Source organism: Phoenix dactylifera, chromosome 14, assembly GCF_009389715.1.
Source record: "Phoenix dactylifera cultivar Barhee BC4 chromosome 14, palm_55x_up_171113_PBpolish2nd_filt_p, whole genome shotgun sequence".
Taxonomy (NCBI): Eukaryota; Viridiplantae; Streptophyta; class Magnoliopsida; order Arecales; family Arecaceae; genus Phoenix; species Phoenix dactylifera.
This window is the reverse complement of record NC_052405.1, coordinates 5119942-5133296: the sequence shown is the minus strand read 5'-3', so window position 1 is coordinate 5133296 and position 13355 is coordinate 5119942. Positions and strand designations below refer to the sequence as shown.

Genomic DNA, 13355 nt, shown 5'->3' with positions numbered 1-13355 from the left:
TTTTTTGATAGATACTAGTTAGGCAACATGATAAGCCTCTATGTTCAACTTTGGTTGCCAGTTTAGCAGTTCTAGATTCATGGTTGTTTTGTTTTTTTTCCCCTTATCTCTATTTTCGTTAGTATAAAATATAGCATAAGAGTTTCAGTGATTCATGATTTGCTACTAGCATACTGCAGAGTAGAACAAGGACCTTTATGAAACAAAAAGATCTATTATCTTAACATGCTTAAATTTTTCCATATAAATGTGATCGTGATTTCAGACCTATCTTTCTTCGTATATTCATATCCATATTTATTTTATTTATATAAATACAAATATTAATTAGATGCAAAAATTTATATTTATAACTATTTTAAACAAATACAAATACAAATCAGATAGTGACAGTACGGATTTAAATATGTATACAAGTCAAATAATTAAACTTTATGACCATAGAATCAAAAATATTACCAAATGAAAGATAAATAAAGTTAATAGTATATTAATGTAATTATTCATTTTTCTTAAAAGTTCATGAGTATTATATAAAATTAAATAGGATTAGAAATAGAATTATATAGATGAGATAGTTGTTTATCCATATCTATATTCGCTTTTTTATAAATATCAATATGAATATGCATAGTAGTTGGATGCTCAAATTTTTATTCATATCCAGAACTTGGATAATATTATCTTGTGCACTTTTATTCCTAAGGATAATCAATTTTATATGAAAACAAAAACACACTAAGTCGAAGTTGAGAGAGAGCCATATGCACCTATGGGATTACCGCACTACCATATCATGCTCTTTTCACTTGAGAAATTATGTCATGCCAATAGTATGCCGCCACACGGATATCGAATGCTCCACCTTTGATGCAGGATAAGCTCAAGAGGGAGGGAGGATAGGATACTCTTATACCAAATTATGCAGGACAAGCTCAAGAGGCAGAAAGAATTAAATGCTCTGATACCAAACTATCATGGAATAGAAGAAGAGAAAGAGAGAAGAAGAGGAAGAAGAAGACTGAAGAAAAGACGAGGAGGAGAAGAAGATAAAAGAGAGAGAAATTTAATATTCTCATATCTCAATAACATAGACTTATATTCTCAATTCCATAGCAATAGTTTTATAGAGATCCAAAATCCTAATAGGAGTCCACATAGAAATAGAATACTATGGTGCACATAAAAATCTAGTCTTGGAGTCCACATAAAAAATAAAATTCTTTAATTTTTAAATAAAACAAAATTTTTAATTTTTATACTTGTGCCTAATAAAAGTGCATTTGGATTTTTTATTGGACGGTCCCCCATCAACCCCCCTCTTGGTTTTGTTGCTCGCATCCCACGTTGCCGCTGAAAGGCAGCAATGGTTGTTTTTTAGATGTGCTACCACTAGCAGGAGGTAGTAGGTCTTAGATTAGTAGGATTTGAGGAGATCATTAGTGTTGATGAGGTACGTACACAGATGGCGTGGGCATGGAGGGCAGGGGAGTCTTTGGTGATAGATCGAAACCATGTTGGGGTCTTCATTGCAGGGGCATGGTTGTGGAGGATGTTAAAGGAGTTGTGGATCTCGGCACAAGGACTACTACAAGATGATACTAGTGGTGGTGTAGTGGAAGAGCACCACCATGAGCTCCGACAATTGGGTGGAGGAGTTGGCAGAGGAGAAGAGGAGGGTGTTGTCGCCGGTCCGGATGAAGTCGGAGATGAGGAGTGCACTTGCCAATGGGACCGCCATGGATGTCTAATGATCGGCACGCTTGGAGACAACATAGGACTAGTGGCGGTTCTTGGATCGGTCAGTGTCCATGTCGCCGTCAAGTGGCTAAGACACGAGAAGGTGCATGGCAGCAATGGCGGAGGACATGGCAGCGAGCGAGGGGGGAAGGGACGGGGAAGGGAGGGAGAGTTAGGGCTAGAGGGAAAGAGGCTAGGGTTTTGGAATGGGAGTCCATGTGGTGGCATATTATTGGTCCGATGTGCCATTGTGCTGATACACTGGATGTAGGATATAATATCTCAGGACTTTAAAAACACATCTTTTTTTTATATATATTTTTTAGGGCAAAAATATCTTTTTTGTTCAAGCAGCAAGAGTGCCATAATGCTTCCTCCAATTAATTCTCATGTCGTGGTGAAGGCTCTGCCCTAACAATATAAGAAGCCAATGTTGGCCTTGTTTTCCATGAGAGCTATCACCAGCTCTTCGAATTAACATGGGCTTGATCGGCATGGAGCAAGCGAGCCCTTGGGCTTGCAAGCGCACGAATGGCAGAAGGGAGCGACGCATATTGCCGGTCATGTAATCACCAGCACGAGTAGGTCCCAAGTTTCCTGATCTTAACTGGTTCGCTCCTCCTTCTCCATGAAGTCCAGAGTGAAATAACCGAAGCCACCTTGCCTTTGATCTCCGATGCTTGCTGTAGCTTCTTCCATATACCTTTGGCCTACAAACAATGCAATAGGAGATGGCTGGTATATTTCATATCTTATGTAAGGACCCGTGTGGGCGTGTGTTTAGTCCCACATCGGTTATTTGCTGGGTAGATCTTGGGTACTTATACAGGATCAAGGAACCTAAATAATACTTTCCGGCTAGCCATTTTGGGTGAGGTCCTGAGTTGTTACTTAAATGGTATCAGAGCATGAATGGATAAATTCTAAGATAAGAAAATCTGATATGACATGAGTGTAGGTGGGTAGACACTAGGGACATTGGGACGTTAGTTTGATTGCAACAACCATCCTATATACTTGTAATTAATTAGTAAGCTTATTATTGGCATGCTGCTATTTGATAGATATAAGTCAGGATGCCATCACGTCGGATGAAAAAGACTACTCGCGGAGCTATTGATAAGGCACCCAACCCGCAAAATGACAGCACACCCCAACAAGTTGGTAACACCCCTCAGCAGGAGAGAGACGTCAATCCTGCTAGTGATACTCAAACAGGACAACAAGAATCGGGCCTAGGCCAGGTTATGCCGACCATAGTGGGCCTTGTTGGATTTTCCAGTACTCTAGAGCGTAGCGGAAGATACGGGATTATAAAATTTTCTTATAATACCCATTATGAAACCCTAATAAGCCAAGATCACCTTAATAGTATAACCAAATAATGTAGAAAATATAATCTTGGTATAGAAGAATATCTGTCACACTATATTCAATATGTCTGAAGATGTCCTAAGGTGCCCAAATGTTCACCCTCCAATGTTGATCCACACAGGAATGGGTTCAAGACTCTAGCTCCACTAAAACTTGATTCTAGTTGTTCAATCCTTCCAAAGGATTTAATTAGCTAATTTTTCTTCACTTCCTTCTTCCTTTCTACCTCTAAAATATTTACTAGCCTTTTTGTCCTAAAGAAGACCCTCTTGTTTTGCGTTAGGACAAAAGAGAGAGGCTTGTAAGAAAGAAGGGATAAGGGAGAGAGAAGGAGAGGCTTTTTTTCGGATGATTTTTAGAACCCCGAGGCACCTCCTTATTTATAAGAGATGGAGGGATGCATCACAAAGGGATGCATCCCATCCACATGATGAGGCATGTGCCAAGAGAGGCATCCCATCATGATGGGGCGCTAAGGAGAAAGGTGTATCAAGCTTTAGAAAAAGCCGTATCTAATGATACGCTTCTTTCTCACGTCTTCCTCTTAAATCCTGATGATCCAAGGGCCCAAATGCAGGGAACTAAAGCCAATGATCCAGATCTAGGGCGCCATCTAATGGTCCAGATCAAGGCATCACCATCCAGGGTGCCATCCAATGGTCCAGAAGCAAGATGTCATCACCAATGGTCCAGATTCAGGCGCTGAGTAATGGTCCAAATCTTTCATCCAGAGAGCCATCCAGTGGTCCAGATTCAGGCGCTGACCAATGGTCCAGATTCAGGCACTGACCAATGGTCCAGATTATTCATCCAGGGAGCCATCCAATGGTCCAGAATAAGGCACCAACCAGTAGACTAGATCCTTCATCCAGGAAGCCATCCAATGGTCCAGATTCAGGCGCTGAGCAATGGTACAGATTATTCATCCAGGGAGCCATCCAATGGTCCAGAATAAGGTGCCAACCAGTGGACTAGATCCTTCATTCAGGAAGCCATCCAATGGTCGAGAAGTGAAGGCCCTATTAAACCCAATCCAATTGAGTTTAACCAACTTAAAGAAAATATTAAACCTAATCAAATCATCTCTAATTAAAGCCAAATGGGTTCCAACTCTTGGCTAACCCGTATTAGGTCATGATCTAATCATATTAGATCAACCTAATCTAAGAATCAGATTCGAATTTAATTTGAATCAGGAGCTAGGGTTTGCAACACGTGCTGGCATGTTCATCTTGCAAACATGATCTAATCCAATTAGACCCTTGATCAATTGCCTTGTGTGTGACCCATTAGGTTCCTTATCTTAGCCAGCAGTAGGTGCAAGTGCAAGTTGACCTAACCTGATTAGAATACCTCTAATCCAATTTAGGTCCAATTTAGTGCTAAACCTAACTTAGCAATCAGAACCTTTCTGATGCTTTGATCTAATCAAACTTTTTGATCCGATCAACCCACAAGACAAGATTGACATCTAGCAACGTATCATGTCTACCCGAAAGATGAGGAATGTAATGGACAGATCCAAACATACCCTTCAGTGGCAAGTTACCGTGCAATTCAATCCCTCAGTCATACTATATCATACTCTTTCTCAATTTCAAACTCAATCACTTATTCATGTCTCTCTCAATTTTTTATACGATAATTCAAACAATGAAACATTAGAAACTCTTTCTAATTTTCATTTTGCTTTGATCAAACGCTTCTTGAATCATCATAAGATTAGAGTAAGTAGGATGTTACCTTCTCTCAGTAGAAGTGACTGATTCCTTGTTGACCTACTCACAACCTTCGTATAAAATCCACCATATCCAGAATACCCCGTATACAACGCAATGTCGTAAATGAGGGTAAACCAAAACATAGGTTCAAGTGCACAAGGTACCATGGTGATCTCAGGTCTAAGGATCACTTGCACAACTCCCATTATGAGAACCATCTTTTGACAATTAAGTAAGAAACCATAAGATGTTCTCGTGGCTGGTCATTTTAGTGAACTCATTCCTCTAATGAGCACCCACATCTTTATATTAGTGTCTCATACAAGTGATTGTGAGATCAATCACCCTTTACATCGAGCATACATAAGATGTGCCATTCTTTCCGGTAATATTGATCCCCGACTCAATATACCAATTTGACTGGAAATATTCTAAATTAGGATTTTAAGATTTTAGGTCTCACTGGTATGATCTCATCATAACCCTAAAACCAATGTCCTAATTTATGAGGTTCATCATCCAACAATAAAACAGATAAGCAGCAAATGATGAAACACAATGCCTTTATTGATATATATCAAGTGTCAAAGATTTGGAGGATTACAAAGAGAAACCCATCAAATGATTGGCTCATAGGGCATCTACTCTTTCAGGCCTTATGCAGATGCAACAGCAGTTGCTCCAACAACAAGCGCAGTTGCCCCAACAACAAGCGCAGTTGCCCCAAACACAGCCACAGCAAGGACGAGGGGAACAATGTGAACAACGTAGCAATATAGCTGAATTTAAGAGGCTGGCTCCTCTAGCTTTCAAGGGGACTACAGAACCGTTGGAAGCAGATAATTGGCTTACAGAGATGGAAAAAGCATTTGCTGTCTTGAGATGCCAGGATGATGAAAAGATTTTGTTTGCATCATACATGATGCAAGGTGAGGCGTTCAACTGGTGGCGGATGTTGGAATATAAATATGAATAGGATAGGGGGCCATTCACTTGGGAAAGATTTCGAGGAGCATTTTATGATAAATATTTTCCTCAGAGTGTAAGGACGCAGAAAGAGCAGGAGTTTATTCATCTAAAGCAAAGAAATATGATTGTTGTAGAATATGAAGCTAAATTTACCGAGCTAGCCAAATTTGTTCTAAAGTTAGTCGAGGATGAGCTAGATCGAGCGCATAAATTTGAGATGGGACTAAAAATTGAAATTAGAAAACAAGTGGTCCCTTATGAATTGACTACCTATGCAGCTGTGGTAAATAAGGCTTTGATAATTGAAAGAAAAGTTAATGATGAACGGTTAGAAAGGGAAAGAAATCAAAAGAAGAGGAACAAGTCAAATAAATTCCAGGGGCAGAGCAATGAAAATGCCGAAAGTTCAAACAAGAAATCTACGAGTGACAACCCTAAACAGATGAATAGCAATAAATGTTCCAGATGTGGCAAGGCTCATGCTGACAAGGATTGCCATTGGAACACCGGTGCCTGTTTTAGATGTGGTAAGATAGGTCATAAAATTGCAGACTGCCCACAAAGAAACGAGAATAGATCTACTCAGGCAATGGAAGGAAGCCGGGGCCAAAGACTCAAGGAAGAGTATTTGCACTTACACAGCAAGATGCATAGGCTTCTGATGTATTGACGACAGGTATTAATCTAGTCCCAATATTTATTTCTATTTATTATTTTGCCATGCCCACTGCTCTTTGTTAGACAACTTATTATGCTGCTAGAAAAGATTAAATAGTTACATAACATTTTTTTGATTAATTGTCAAAAGAAGAATATGAACTTTTAAATTTTGAAAGTGTTCATACGGATTAAGACATAATAATGAATGTACCAACAAGTAAGTAATTCTAGAAAAAAAAATCTAGACTTGACACAGGTATGTTGAAGTTTAAATCAGAGTGTGCAGAGAAAGTGTGATGAATAGAATTATTTGACATTGGTCAGACAAGACGACTTTGATTTGAAGAGTGTTATAACTTAGTTTGGAAGAAGTATTCTCTACTGTTGAACTGCATGTATGAAAATTTCGTGGACGAAATTTTTTTTAGGGAGGAAGGATGTGAGACCCTGGAACTGGGCCCGATCCATTTGACCGGCCCAGTCCCAGAGTTCAGCCTCACGTGCGGCGCACGTGAGGCAGCGGGATGGATGCCGCATGTGAGGCAGCGGGATGGAGAGATCCATCCCGAAGAAGAAGGAGGAGCCCCTGTTTTAGGGCTTCTCCTCTTTCTCCTTTGAGTCCACCGAAGGAGAGCCCCCACACCAAGGAAGAAAGGGGGAGGGTCTTCTTCGCGTTGCCGGAGAGAGAGAGGAAGAGGGAGAGCCGAGCCACAGCACGGGTGACCCTTTTACTTCATTGCTGCCGAAGAGGAAAGCCACCGGACCATCGTCGGGGCCGAGGTAAGGACTCCCAACTTTCCTCCCTTCCTTCCGTGATGTTTAGCCATGATTTATTATGGTTTTTGAGCCAGTCAATCGCCGGAGAACACTCGCCGCCGGCCGTGTTCGCCGTCGCTAGCCGCTGGGGGTGGTCGGCTTTGCTCCGCCACCTCCTGTCGCCGTCAGGGCCGGCCACCGCGGCCGCCCTTGGACTTGACCGAGGAGGGAAGAAGAAGAAGAAAGGGGGGGTTACGGTCCCCTGTTCCGCCAAAGAAGAGAGGAGTCAGGAGAAGAGGGAAAGGGAAGAAGAGAAAGGAAAAGAAAAAAAAAGAAGAAAAGAAAAAGAAAAAAAAAAGAAAGAGAGAGGAGGGGGGTGGTTTACGGGTATGAATCTGAATGCGAACCCGAACCCGGGGTGCTAGATACTTCTGTAAGGTCGGCCCTGGGAGAATGTTAAAATTTAAGTTTTATATATATATTGTGATGAATTTTAAAAGAAAAATATGATTTTTAGATTTTAAGTTCTGCGAGGGATTTGTGAGATTAATTGGATTTATTGTGGATCGCGTTTAATGTAAGTAATGAACTGCCTTTTCTAGACTCTTCATTTATATAATATTATTTTTGCATCGAATAAATTGTTAATGAATTTATATGTGATTTATGAATTTTACAAGATGATGATTTGAATGAAAGATAGATAGATGAATTGGAACAATATTTTTCGGATATATTTACTGTTTTTGCATCGTATATGCATATTTAGATCGGATTATGATATATTTATTATGTTACAAAAGAATTTTGATGTGCATCAGATTTGGAACTCTCAGCCTGACTATGTTCTGAACCTTGCCAATTGGAGGTTATGCATTGGCAATTCTGGCCCCACCACAGGGTATAAGTGTGGTATTCTGGCCCACTCTGCATGGTATAAGTGCGGTATTTTGGCCCACTCCGCAGGGTATAAGTGCGGTTTTGTTTCTGGCCTAGCCAGAGGGTATAAGTATGATCATAGTTAAAAGCTGTTGAGATGAATGTGATTTGTTTCGAATCAGATTTATGATTATGTATATGGATATTTGAAAGATACGGATTTCAATGGATTTATGTTTGAAAAGAAATTGATTGTCTTTTTGCTGATTCATCGTAATTTGTATTTATATTTTATGTTATTACATGAGTTGTCTAGTTAAAGTATTTATTACTTACTGAGCTGTCTAGCTCATTATACAATTTCTAACTGTTTTTACAGATCCGAAGAATTAGCTCGATCCGGGGTTTTACAATATGGGAGAGCGAATAAAAGAATTATGGCACAAGTTATCTTAGATTAGGTTTTATTTAGATTGATGTTTTATCTTTATTGTTCCGCTGCGTATTTAGAACTATGAGACTTTATAATTTGTGTCAGACAATGGAATAAGATTGCATTTATTTCAGTTGAATTATTTTAGTTATATTTTTGAGATTTGGTTAAGACGCCTTGCATGCTCGTGGGGAGAGTTTCCTACGGGTGTGCGGTGGTTGGCGCGGACCCTCGGCTCGCGATCTCAAGCCGGGGGCGTGACATCTTAGTTATAAAATAAACCAAAATGATCCACATCCACATATAAGATCAGAAGACTATAAAATAGAGGAGGAAAACAAGATGCTTAAATGATAGAAACTGGACTACCACCAGGATGATCTATATTATTACTTTGCCTTATGCGGCCAAGGATTACACCCGAACTGCTTTGGTTAGAACCACATTCTAGAATATTTATCACACTTCTACCATACTCCTTTCACTAGCCTTCACTAATTGTTTCTTGTTGCTGTTCTAAAAAGAAAAGCAACAATCTTTCTTTTATTTCTTTCAATGATAAGCATGCAGTTAGATGACTCTGCACCTCGTTAGCAATTAACCATGAAGTTATCTGTAGGAAATATATGAAAGCCTCTATCGAAGGCATACTGAAACTTGAAACTGGCATGGCTCGCAATGGGCTTCCCATCATTCACAAGGTAGGAGGTGCCGTCTTCTCTGAATACTTTTGGGTCGACAGGCATTGAGCTGCTAAGCCCATCTGCACGCAGGTGGACATTTGAAAGAGGGCAACGACACAAATTCGTCACTTGCACCTCAAAGATAAAATCTAGGTTGTTATGCTTTCCACCAGTTTGGATATTATGAACCCGAATGGTCGAAGTGTCGCAGCGCTGACTTTCTCCTACAATATTCAGCCAAAAAAAGGTCATTATAATTTTCAATGATGGCATGTTATATGATGTATAACACCGATGGTGCATTGTTGCTGCCATAGTTTGCCGCACCGGCCTAAATTAAACGGTATAGAGCGTATCATATAATACCGATTTGGTATCGATATTCGGTACGGATAGCGTATGGACTAAAAAGATCATATTGACATAGTGCTAATGTGGCATCAGTATAGAGTTCGGTATCGAAATGGTGAATTTTGGTTGGTGTCCTCAAATTTGGATGTAAATGTGGAGGGCTAATATTAGTTGGCAATCAATCACGAAAAATATGTTACACTGTAGAACGAAGAATTATTGTCGACAAAACTTAAAGTTTGATGAGACTAGAGTTGGCGATGGAGAAGAGTACCTATGGCAAAGATGCCAAGCAAGAGCATAGCAAGGAGAAGCCTCACAGCAGTTGCCATTGAAGTTTGGGATTGTTTCTTGTATTTGGACTGGATGAGGAACCTCTTCTCATTTGACAGTATTTATAGAGGGAAATAGGCAACTCCATTAATTTCAGTCTAAATGCTTTGGACAAGATCCCTTATTTATTGGTTAAGATTTCATTCTATTTCATAATATATCATCTATTTATGAACTTTCCTTTTCATGCTTTGGCAACTCCATTTTTGTCTTTTATTTATTTAATCTTATGAAATGGAAGTAAAAGAATAATATAGAAGATTCTTTTGGTGTGATCTCACCAAAGAAAATATTCTGTTGGATTTTTAATTGTTTACTTGTATTGGTATTTCTTATTTATTTTTCATTATATTTCTTGGCATGACCTTTCTTTACATACTTGTAACTGTTATTTATTTATTTATTTTTTAGAATGCTACAGTATTGGCTTTTTTTCAATTATCTATTGCCATAATTGTAATTAGATGTATTTTCTTATTTGTGTAAAGTGGGATTTTTTATTTTTGTTTCTTTATTTGTATATGGCGACGATTGTAAAAGTGATCCTGGAAGAATTGAGGTATATTTTAGGATGCAAAAGAATAAACAGAATCCGGATGGAATACCTCAAGATTTTAAAGCTCATGGTTTTATATATTATAGATTCATTGATTACTGGTTTTTGTTTCTCATATCATACAGATTAATGATTAGAAATTTATAGCATTAAGCGGTATTACCTATAATAAGGACATTTGGGGAAAAAATCTAATCAATTAGTCCCTGAAAAAAAAAAAGAGATATTACCTCTAAAATGTAAGCCTATTGATGAGATTATTTAGCTTATTGATGACTAGCATATTGCGTGTGGATGAAAGTAATGGATCATCATGCAAAGGAGCCAAGAAGAGCTTCAGAGCATGCCCCATGCTTCGACAATTTTGATTTGTGCAATTGCCTCTGTGCTTGAGGACAAAGGTAGGAGGTTACATAGAAGAAAGTTGGCCAAGAATTTAGGCTGTTAAAGAAATGTTTTTATATGACTCTCAAATAGAAGGAAAGGTTTATTTTGGTGCTAGTGCGGACATCAGTGCCAGATCAGCCGGTCGCCACAGGATCCAGCTAGTTCAACGGATCCAGCCGGTTCAGTTAGCTTGATTTTATTTTGGATTGATTTTATGTTGTGGATTTATTTGCATATTGTCATTTTAGAGCTTTATGGAATTGCTTTTCCTGCATTAGGTGCATAACAAAACTCATGATAAACATAAATAAACGATAAACATATCTATAAATATAAGAATGATACCCGCACATAATGCGCAGTGAGATAACGAAAATGTGAAAATAAATATATACAATAGAAGAACAAATACTTTCTCAAAAAATATAATAAAAAATAAATTATAAGTAGAATATATTCAATAATTAATGCCTATTCCATGACACATAGAGGCGCTCTAACCCTTCCATTTGCTTTGATCACCAAATGGATTGTAATTTCTGAAGAATTTTTATGCATAACAAATTTAAATCAGGCTTAGAAAAAAATAATTTATAAAATTTCTATATTTTCAAAAATAATAAATAAGAGTTTCTATATTTCCTAAAATGATTAAGAAATTTCTGCTAGACCTGCATATATATTTTTTAAGGATTTTCTCTCATGTCAAATTTAAATAGAGCTCAACAAAAAATAATTAACAAAAGCTTCTACATTTTCTAAAATAATTAATAATATTTTTGCTTTTTTTTCAATTAAAAAGTTAAGAAATTTCTATTTGGAAGAAAATATTCTAAATAATTAAGAAACAGGCTTCCTGAAGAAAAAAAATCCTCAAAATTTCTATATTTATATAGAAATGTATATTTTAACTCTCCCATCTATTCAACTTAGGGCTTATTTAATGTCACTTTTTATTCTTATTTTTTAAATAGTTAAAACATGAAATTAGATGCAAAAGATATTCTTAGTTCCCATATTTCTATTTTTTATTTTTAAAAATAACTTTAATAAAACTTTTTGAAAGAAAGTTTTTATATGTTTCTCGAATAGAAGGAAAGTTTTTTTTTTTTTTTTGGGATACATAGTAGAATAATTTTTTTAAATTTTGAAATAAATGATAAACATATCTACAAAATATATGCATATAGATATGTATATTTTCACTCTCTGTTTCCAAGAACACAAAATTACCATTCAACTTAACTCAGGTCCTCTTTGGTATCACATTTCCTTTTTTAAAAAAATAAAACATGAAATATGATGCAAAAAAAATATATTTGGTTGTTTATACCTCATCTCGGCAATCTAGATATTTGCCCTAAGTGGGTGCCATGTGGACAAGCTAGAGCAAAGTTATGCAGCTTTTGCTAAGCTGAACAGGATTTGGTTACAATTTTTTCTCAAAAATAAGAGTTTTTCTATATTTTCTGTTCTTCATAAGACTCTGCAGACATTTCATAGTTGGAAGTATTTGTGCATTGGAATCTACGAATGGATTTGGCATGTTTAGTGTCTTAAGTAATCATCTTGATACTTTGTCCTTTGTTTTAAATTGTCTCTTAGCTTTTGCTTCTTCTTTCTTTCTTTCTTCTGTTATCTTGTACATATTTCAATTTTAATTTTAATAAATTTGGGAAGCTCCTTACCTTCTCTGCATCAAAAACCAAGCATCCGGAACCAGCCAACGAGTACGACCCTCGCAACACTGGGAAAACAGAAGAACCAGAGCGCCCACCAAAGCAACTACATATATAGATCGAACAAAAAAGAAGGGGGAAATCAAGAACATCAGAGGATATCATCAAGCCATGAAGACATAGGCAGCAAAATAGTTCAAATCCAGAATTCATCCACCATCATCTATGCCCAGTAGCCGTTGGTTGTCATGGAATAGCATTCCCCATCCGCTTCTTTCACTTGTGCAATCCTCCTGTCCAATCCAGAAACAGTGTTATGCTCTATTCTTGAGTTACTTCAACACATACTAGAGGTGGTAGCAGCAATCTTTTGATATCCAACTCCTATGGAGGTGTAGCCAAGCAAAGGAATGTGAAGGAAGGTTGAGGAGAGGAGGGGAGAGAGAAGAGTAGTCTGTGGGGGTTGAGATATTTTGCTCAATTCATTTGAGATGCCACAACCCCCTTCAACAAGATGTTTTCTAGCACCAAAAATATCAGAAATGTGAGATCATGACCACCTTCCAATACTCAAAACTTGTCCAACATTCTCCCACCTCTCTTCAATCTTGATCCTGTGTGGATATGTCCCATGAATTTACAGTGCTCAAGTGGCCAAACATTCCACAAGCACTTCCCCTGTGTGTGATTCACAAATTTGGAAGCCAGATGTACTTAATAAACTATCATGATTCATATGAACACATCTGGTTGTTGCCCACCCCAGTATTATGATGAGCAGTACATGAACGCATTAAGAGCTGGATGAATTATGTGGGTTGATAAATAGACCTC

At 37.8% G+C, this 13355-nt stretch overlaps 1 protein-coding gene across 1 annotated transcript; it reads right to left on the bottom strand.

Moving 5' to 3' along the window:
• Window positions 1-8883: 8883 nt before the first annotated feature.
• On the bottom strand, window positions 8884-10107 carry LOC103697714. The gene is made up of 2 exons (XM_008779630.3): window positions 9841-10107; window positions 8884-9439 (listed from the first exon to the last, which is right to left on the bottom strand). Exons 1-2 carry the CDS (start codon window positions 9896-9898, stop codon window positions 9123-9125), a joined length of 375 nt encoding a protein of 124 aa, XP_008777852.3. The 5' UTR covers window positions 9899-10107; the 3' UTR covers window positions 8884-9122.
• Window positions 10108-13355: the final 3248 nt, after the last annotated feature.

Coding starts and splice junctions, on each gene's coding strand:
- LOC103697714 (XM_008779630.3), bottom strand. CDS start 9,898: ATGGCAACTGCTGTGAGGCTTCTCCTTGCTATGCTCTTGCTTGGCATC. Junction 9,440..9,840: donor GCTTGGCATCTTTGCCATAG/GTACTCTTCTCC, acceptor TGAATATTGTAG/GAGAAAGTCAGCGCTGCGAC.